The 9,204-nt window shown below is 51.2% G+C and overlaps 1 protein-coding gene across 3 annotated transcripts in view; it reads left to right on the top strand.

Annotated features, from left to right (window-relative positions):
* The first annotated feature begins 289 nt into the window (after positions 1-289).
* The window catches only part of LOC119109489 (uncharacterized), a 14,982-nt gene continuing 6,067 nt past the window's right edge, over positions 290-9,204 (top strand). The window contains exons 1-2 of one of the 3 annotated variants that reach the window (XM_037233114.1): positions 290-352; positions 5,828-5,957. In XM_037233114.1, the coding sequence (XP_037089009.1) occupies positions 5,891-5,957 (67 nt within the window). In that variant the 5' untranslated portion in view covers positions 290-352; positions 5,828-5,890. Of the gene's footprint in view, positions 461-5,827; positions 5,958-6,009; positions 6,085-9,204 lie in introns of those variants that run through there. The other 2 variants (XM_037233115.1, XR_005095427.1) reach the window with 2 other exon arrangements.

Below are 9,204 nucleotides of genomic sequence, written 5' to 3' on the forward strand. Positions count from 1 at the left end.
TCTCCGAGAGCCTGGCCTGTTTTTTTTTTTTGTCATGATGTCACCATAATCAGCTGTAATTCGGATTTTGTCGAGAATGACCGAATTTTCGCCGTTTTCGCTTTGTGTTCACGACCCTGGGTCAGCTGGCCGGCTGCAGATTCACCACCCTGCGCTGGCGACTGGCCAGCCGACCTTGTTACATGCGGCTCGGCGGGTCGACCAGTGGCGCCGCTCGGCGGCGTGTGAGGCGAACACGCCGGGGTCGCGCGTCGGCTCGCGCTCAGTGGAGGGATTTCCCAGCTGAGGCGGGGCTGTGCTTGCCGCGGGGCAGCGTCGCGCAGTCGGGAGCAGTGAGCGGGACGGCTGGCAGGTAAGGGCGGATCCTCCGCGCAGTGTGGGGATTACCGGGCTGAAGCGGACTGTGGTCGCTGCGGGGCAGTGCTGCGCAGTCGGGAGCAGCGTGCAGCACGGCTGGCAGGTAAGAGCAGGTTCTCCCAGGCGGCCTGGGGATTACCGGGCTAGATTTCGGATGTTTTTTTAGCCTGGCACTGGTCTACGGACAGGGACTGCCCGCCGAGCGCCGTGCGCAAATGCGTCGAGATTAATGCAGGTACGTTATCATAAGCCACCTGATATAGATTGACACAATGCTGCTGTTGGCTGGTGCTTCTTGGGAAGTGAACCTGTTGTTTAAAAGGCATTGTGCATGCGCTCGCTGACATCCTTGACTCATCCTTGGTGCACATTACGCCGAACACGAAGTGTGGCGGCGACATTTCAGCAGCAATGTTTACGCATGCACGCCGTAAATCGGAATGTTCTTTAAAAGATCAATGTTTCACGGAATAAGCACATTTCAGTGAAAGGTTGAAGCGAAAACACCCCACATTATTTCGAAGCTCAAGTGATAAGAAACCATGTTGGATTGACTTGAACTGAATTCGACGCACACATGCGCCAGGTTCACCGCATCGATGCCCCATATGCGTCCGACGCAGTGGACGGGCTCTTTGCAGGTCGTTCTTTGTCCATAAACAGGGTGCTTGTCCAGGAGGGATGTGTCGGTTGACGCGATCTGCTTAAGCGGCTGATGCCCAGCACACTGGGCTATTGGTCGCAGCGTTAGCGTTTCCTGGACGGCAGCACAAACTCGCGATGTGCCGTGATTGGGAATGCTTAATTGAGAGCTGATGATGATGATAATAATAATAAACATCACGATGAACACGTGGTGTTAGCGATGGGTAGAAGCTCAACGTCCCACTCATCTGCCATGACACCCGCACATTGGAGCCAACCCAGATGGAGGCGATGTGTGGGCCACACGGCTGTCTTCGCTGACGCCGAACCGACCCTGCCTTTGAAGGTCAAACATCTGTTTACGTTCGCCCTTGTCAGCCACTCTTCCAGATTTCCGGAAATCGGTGACGGTGGTTTCTGGTTTTGATTTCCGCGAAAAGAAGATTCTGGCGCACCCAAGGTTCAGTTTGTAGTGCGAAGTAAATAATTGAAAATTCCGGTGTGATTCAGTGCCGTGTTCCGAAATGGAGGCATTTGGAGCTCTGTAACATGATCATTCAGGCGGGGTCTTGTCTTTGTGCAGGCCTGTGATGTTTGTGGATCTGATTTCGTGATACAGTGGTCGTGATTGAGGTAAAACCTACACGCGAAATTTTCAAGGATGATTAATTACGATGTTTTACGCGATCCGTCCTGGCTCAGCATTCCACGCCTTATTTTCTCGAATTATTGCCGGTGCCTAACCGGCAACCGATGCTTTCACGACCACACCATGCACAATGCGCAGTGGCAGCGTATGATTTTTTCTTTCGCTGCGCAACGTGATAACAAATGACGTCACTGTCCTAAAAATACCGACAATTTCCTGGGCTTCAGCCTGGCTCAACCTAACCTAACCTAACTTAACCTAACTAAGCCCACGTAACCCCTATCCCTTCTCCTACTCCTACTTCTACTTCTACTCCTACTCCTACCCGTACCCCTTTTTCTTGTTACCACAACAGGAGGCTTCGCCCCATGCGTAGCTAACTCATCGAACGCTGAGCTGACTCGCCTAACCAGCACTGATCAGCGCCATCTTTTGACGCTGTGGCGTACTGCGAACACCTTCGCCAGGTGTGAAAGTCGTAATTATTTTGTTTTCAAGAGTAATGCGATACCATGCCGCTTTTTCAGATACTGGTTATCATATTTTGGTCTAGGGAAGTCTAATATAGTTGTCTTATAAAAACTGTTATATTCTGACAAGAAGTACGAACCTCGATTAACGCCTAATAAAGAGCCTATATCGTCCGTCCCGAAGTTACCTGTTTGTACTACCCGAAGGTATTTTGGGTGCCTCACTGCGTCCTCTGTCTTTTAACAAATGAGCCAGCCACAATGTTTAAAAGGTTCGCTCATCTTCCTCAGCCATCCAGCGATATACCAGCAAGCACGCATCTGTGGGGAGGCCGCTTGCAATCCCATCTATCGCAGGGTGATATGTGTACGGAGAATCCCCCAGGCACATGCTGACACCACCAGCCACCTCGGGTGGGCTCAAGTCGCCGACCGCTGTTGAGGTATTTCCATCGCGGTGCAGCACAGCCATGGAATTTTTGGGTGGCAATTCAGTACGACGAGGTGACTGGGTTTTCCCACATTCGCTGTGTTGCATTGTTGCATATATGCAGCAGGCCTCACCAGCGGAAACGAAGCGGCGCAATTCGTAGCGTGTCTGTCACCTGTGCATGCACGCGTGCATCACTGGTGCAAAAGGTTCACCAGCGGGCTAGCGTAATGCACCAACAATGCGGGCCTGTATTTTCGCCATGTCCTGCGTGCCCTGTGTTTGCCGTGAGACCCTGATGCGTACCTTTATTTTGCGGCGCTGCAGTGGACAAAATTGGATGCAAATGATGCCACGCGAGACGTTGCTTGGAGAACTAAACAATGTCATCTGAAGCGTCGCTTGGAGAACTGAACAATGTCATCTGAAGCGTCGCTTGGAGAACTCAACAATGTCACCCGAAACCTTACTTGGAGAATGCTCACGAATCCCCAGAGTTTTGCACTGGCGGGGCTTGGTGCCAATTCGGGATTTAAAAAGGCGAGTTATCAAAAAAGATTAGATAAAATTGATATGCCAGGACAAAAATTCACTCTTGAAGTAAAGCTAAATCATTGCTTCGTGGTTCACTACCACTTTGATCAAACCGCCTGGTGCGCCGTCTGGTAGCACTCACGATGCTGGGTAAGATTTGCTACGAACATATTCGTCAGGTGTCGGAGCGCTCTGGTTCAAAGGTAAAGCAGATGCTAGGCTTTCGTTAAGTTTTGCACACCACTTGCCCCAAAGTGACTGGTGCTCAGTTCATGTTATTCACCCTCTGAGAATGCATTGAATGAAAAAGGTGTACTAAATTAACTGACCGTGAATTGAACAATAACGCCCATTGAACAATTGTGACATTTGACGTAAGCTGGTGCTGTCAGATGAGAACGTGTCCGGCTTGGGAGTTTACACCGTTGTCGGATGAAGCCCGTGGGGACACGATCGCTAGACAGCCAACAAAATCAACCGAACTGTCTTGCTACATTGAGCAGATGCCGCATTAAGCGATCTTTCAGTTCATCATGCTCAGGCTCTCCAGGTGTGTAGGTCAGTGACGTGACGTGACCTATATCAGAGCATTTCTGGACATGTCGAAGTCACTGTGAAATAAGATAGTGAAAATAGACAACATAGCGCCATAGTTCCGTAGCCATTACTTAAAAGGGTTATTGTTACGGATACCTTCAGTAAGTGGCCACGGTGTGAAAAGCAAAATGGAAAGATTTCAGCTGTAAGTAGTCCGCTGAAAAGGCGATCTAAGATTGCTGGGGATAACGGTCCGAATAAAAAAGTCGGGACAAAGTGTCAGTGGAGTTAAAGGTGTCAAAATGGTAAAAGTTAACAGATGAAAAACGAAATAAACAAAGATCTCATTCCAACGCGAAGCGGGAAACGTCTGTAAGCTTGGCGGGTTTCCGTAGAATGGACTGCAGCTTTCCGTTGCTGGTGGAAGACGTTATTGGGGCGAGACTAAATGTTCATGCTATTGAGTCCCGTCCTAGCTTGGAGCGCACGAGACGGAACGAAATGGGAAAGGACAGGACCCAGTGCACCTTGTCTTGCCTGGTATGTCCTGACGTGTCCTATCCGGTCTCATTCCATCCTAGCACCCCGACATTCCTCGCCCCACCCTATCCCACCTCAACCCACCTCAACCAAACCCAAACCCAGCCCAGCGCAACGCAACGGAACGCAAAGCACGCAACGTAACGCAACGCAACGCAACGCAACGCAACGCAACCAACCATCCAATTCCATCCAATCCAATCCAATCCAACCCGTCCTGAAACCAAGACACTCGTGGCACGTAAAAGGCTTCCATAGATCAGCAGCTCAAGAGTTTGCTGAGGAAGGAGGGCGGCCGGAGGAAAAACCAACAGCATGGGTATCATTACCTTATAGGGGGTTGCTAGAAATGATTAGAGAAATCCCTGTGCGATGCATCAGTACAGTCTTCAGAAGCAACTGAACGCTCCGGAGTGCGCTCCACAGCCAGACCACCGACACTTTAAGCCAAGAACTGCATGCACGTGTCATGCAATTGCGATAGGTCCTACAAAGCAGGAACTGGTCGCCCACTGTTGGTCGGACAGGATGAGCAGGGTGCCGGTAGCGCAGTGGCTAATGCGTCTGCGTTAACCACTGCGCCTATGGGGAACCAGAGGCACCGTGTTCGATTTTCCGCGGTGCCCGACCTTCCCATCAGGGTGAGAGGCAGGCGACGTCATATAGCCTCAGCAGCTGAGTGCGTCGTAAAGCCCCAATGACGACAACAGAAGTGGACGAACACAGAACGACAACCATCGGCGTTGAGACCTAACTTGGGCGTGGCATAGCTTGCATAGCTAACATGGGATAACATAACCATCATCAACAGCGTCCTTTGTTTGCACGAATTCGCTTCCATTGACCAGATGTCAAGTGCCCCACAATATCCATAAGGCGAATGATATCACATGTAACGTCACACGGGTTCCTTGGCCCGTTAGTTCTGTGGCAAACAGCTGGACTGGACTCGGGCTTGGCTTGACTGGACTGAATATCGGACTTGACTGGCCTCTGCTGGACTCACAAAACTGCTAGTTCGAATCGAACTGAGGTCTTCTATTTTAGAACACAAGAGTTCAAATCCTGGCAATTCTAAGTAGGACAATTTGGATTGTGACGCAGACTTGGCTGTTATCCAAACATCATTTAGTATTCGGCAATATTTCTGACGATCACCGTAGAATGCATTGGAAATGTTGTGTACTCGACGAGAGCACCAGGTGAGGATGATGGTGTATTATGAAAGTCAATCATGCCGTGGGTGATACCTCGTCACAGGTCTACCGTCTTACAATTCCGTAAGATTGTAGCTTGTTTTCATTTTATGTTTCACTGCAGTTGGTTATCTTTCTGCATACTTGGTCCTCAATTTTCCGTTTTTAATCACACGCCTCTTACACAAAATTTTCGTTTGACATTTTGTTTGTGCCAGAATACCCTCAGGAGGGCTTGCATCAGATCAACAACCTGCCCTCTGATACCCAAGCATCACTACCCCTTGACTGACAATGTTCCACTTCCCAACTGGGTTAAGGCCAGGGCCCAGCGAGCTGTACACGCTGCTGGCAAACAGCACCGCAGCACGTCCGCCAGTCCCCGCATGCTGGCCTCCCGGCGCCGCCGGTGCTGCGTGCAAACCAGACGCCGTGACGTCACGGCCCTCCCGGTGTGTTTTTCCGGCAGGTGCGCTGAGAGCGAGACAAACCAGCCACTGAGCCAGTAACGGGGACCGCTGCCAGACCGAAGATGGCGTCGTCGCCGCGTTTGCGCCTGCTGACCTGCGTTTGGCTGCCGCTGCTGCTGGCCACGGCCGGTGAGTGTGGCTGGGGCCGGCGCGGTGACAGCCGTTCGGCCCAGGTGTTCCGCCCTGGGGCCGCTGGCACGCGTCGGCTGCGTCGTGCTCACCGAGGAGGAGGCCGACCGGCTGGAAACCAACCGAGGTAAGGTAAACCGGCCTGGGATACGACTGGCTGCACGTGCTCGTCGCCGGGAGCTAGGGGCGCTGCTCGTGCGCGGTACCGGGAGCTGGAAGAGCTGCACGGCTCGGCGCCGGGAGCCGGGAGCGCCGCACGGCTCGGCGCCGGGAGCGTTGTACTACTGGGCGACGGGAGCCAGGAGCGCTGCACGACTCGGCGCGGGAGCCGGGAGCGCCGCGCGGCTCGGCGCCGGGAGCCAGGAGCGCTGCACGGCGCCGGGAGCCGGAAGCGCTGCACGTGCGAAGTGTTGGGGATTGAGGCCTCTGTACGCGGCCGGGGTGAGGGCGGCGATGGTGACTGATTCTGGCCAGCGGCCTGCCATTGCAGATTGGTGTCGAGCAAAGATGCTCGTGGACTCCGAGGTCTGGATCCTGGGTGGCGGCATTCCAAGATTCATCTGAAAATTTGACCACACGATTTTTTGTTGTAAAACGACACGAGTTGAAGTGTTTGCTAATGAATATTGAATTACTTTATCATTTTAAGAAGCTCCAGGGTCCATTACTTTTTAACCAAATATTTCAAAGCGATTTCCAGAACCACCTTTTTAGGTCTTGTATATTTATTTCATGAAAAGAAAGTTGTTTCAGAGATTTGCCGTTGACGGGATATAAAGACATTACATAAACCTCAGGGTTTCAAGTGGCTGCCGAAGCTTATTGACCTGTTATGTCTAAGCAACGACATGAAATATCCGACTGCCGTTGTCATGCCACAGCCTGCTCTTACGGTCTAAATTTTTCCATTCAATGTTGAATGAACAAGGAAAGCAGTAAGATAGGAATAGCCATATAAACAATCGCTGCCTGATTTGAGGACCGGATTTAAGCGGAAGAACAGATTGCTGAACAGAACAGATGCTGCCTGGTTTGTGGATTGCCCCAATGGATCGAAAGTCCCTTGTTTGGAAATACCAAAGCTCCAACATTTTTCAAAATCCTGAATCTTTTAGATCAATCCAGATCCATTGAAAATACAGGATCTTGCATTCATCATGCCAGGTAATGTCCTGGAATCTAGTTTCTTCATTATAGTATTGTTTCATTATCTCCTGGGATCTGGGATGTTTTTATATTTTGGAAAAAAATTCCATCGTCTAGAATTCCAAAAACTGTCCTGGGATCTGGGATGTTTTTTATATTTTGGAAGAAAATTCCATCGTCTAGAATTCCAAAAACCGAAATGAAAGAAAACCGAAAAGAAGAAAACCGAAAAACAAATGTTTCCGACAAGCCACTGTACTTTGGGATTCACTTGTGAAATCTACGCACTAGATCCACGTCAGACATCGAAATGCCGGTGTCAGCGCGAACAATCTCCTGCAAGTGGACACGAGGACGTATCAGACCGTCGTACATGATCAATGGATAAAAGACTCATCTCGCCTACGTGGTCATAGGAAAATAGCTTCATCTCACCGTGCGGGATCAAAGGATAATAGCCTCATTTCGCCGTACGCGATCAAAGGACGAATGTCTCAGCTCGTTGCACGTAATCAAGGGACGCGTATCTTGGCCCGTTGCACGTGATCAAAGAACGGATGTGTTGGCTCGTTGCACGTGATCAAAGAACGGATGTGTTGGCTCGTTGCGCGTGATCCAATGACGGATGACTCAGCTCTCTGCGTGTCATCTTAGGACGGGAAGTCTGCTCGCTCGCGTGTTTGACGGGAGCATTTGCTCACTGCATGTCACAGAATGATAGGGCTGTTTCCCTGGTGTGCATGTCCAGAAATCATTAAGCATTGCAAGGCGATGAGCTGCCTTGGCGGCTAGCTGTTACGCTTTTGAGATCCAGTTTATCTGTTAAATGCGCTGTCGGCAAACTGCTCGGGACTGGTGATTTCCTTCGCTGATTATGAACGTTCCTGAGAAACATTATCCTCGGGTGAAATTATGTTGCCATTTGTGTGATTGCATCATTTGTTGTATTTTTTACCTGAAATCATTTGTTAATGATGTGTGCTGGTAACGACTATGGTTCTTATCCAGCATCGATTTGCTCTTTTGAATGCCCTGCAGGGTGTCTTTGGGCTCGGTTGGTATGGTACGAACCGGGCCGTGCTGTGCAGGGACTGCTCTGAGCGCTTAGCGTCTATGATAGGGACATGGTCAGCGCGCTGCTCGGCCCTTGGGCTGTTTTGTGTTATCAGCTCAACGGGTCGTTTTGGGTCGAGGTTTGGTGAAGGCCACAGGAAGCGCGCCGTGTCAGTACGCTGAGGCGTTACGCGGCCGGTGGCTGGCCAGTGTCAGACGGCCCCGGCCTGGCGGCGGCGGCGGCTGGGGACGCGACGCCTGGCCAGGCCGGCGACCGGCCGCTCGTGCCGGACCGGCGCTCTTCCTGACCTTCGGAAGCCCCGGACGGGTATCAGCCGGTCTTGGGCGGCGCGGCGGGGGGAGGCCGAGAGAGGGCAGGGGACGCGTCACCGACGGCTGGGACGACGTCGCCGCCGCAGAACCGAATGCTGCTGCCGGGCGACGTCCATCGCAGCGAGAGGTCTATCCCTGTCGTATTTTTTACCGAAACGTGCTTACTCCCTTCTGACTGAGCGCGGGCCCGTTCGCGCCGCCGCCATTTGAGACATGTTCGCCGTTCCACGCTGTTCGCAGCAGACGAGTTAACGTGAGACGTCGTCCACAGCGGAGATACTGCACGTACATGACAACCCATCCACACAACTCAGAACTAGGCAAAATGCTGACGTCATCCTCAGGAAAGAGGATTCTGTCCCCCTCCCCACGAAAGGGCATCCGACGATCCTTAGAATCTATTCTTAGAACCTACGTAATCCATGCTTAGAATCTGTTTTATTCACTTCAAAAGACGACTCACGTATAACGGATACTTGGACCATTTTTGAGAAGTATGCTCGGCTTAGACTTGAGATTTTTTAGCCTCGCGCTGCCTGAAGATGGTTCATTAAAGGGAATGATTCACATCTGAATGATTCATTTGGAGAAAGCATCAGGTATGAGGAAACAAGCTCACTTGTAATTATTGGTGTACTTAAAGTGGAGAACACTGCTCTGGACTGCACAGTTCTCTGTTGAATAAATATGCACCTCAATGCGTCATGGTTTGATT

The sequence above is a fragment of the Pollicipes pollicipes genome, unplaced genomic scaffold (genome assembly GCF_011947565.3).
Source record: "Pollicipes pollicipes isolate AB1234 unplaced genomic scaffold, Ppol_2.1 Scaffold_7231;HRSCAF=8579_pilon_pilon_pilon, whole genome shotgun sequence".
NCBI classification, from domain to species: domain Eukaryota; kingdom Metazoa; phylum Arthropoda; class Thecostraca; order Pollicipedomorpha; family Pollicipedidae; genus Pollicipes; species Pollicipes pollicipes.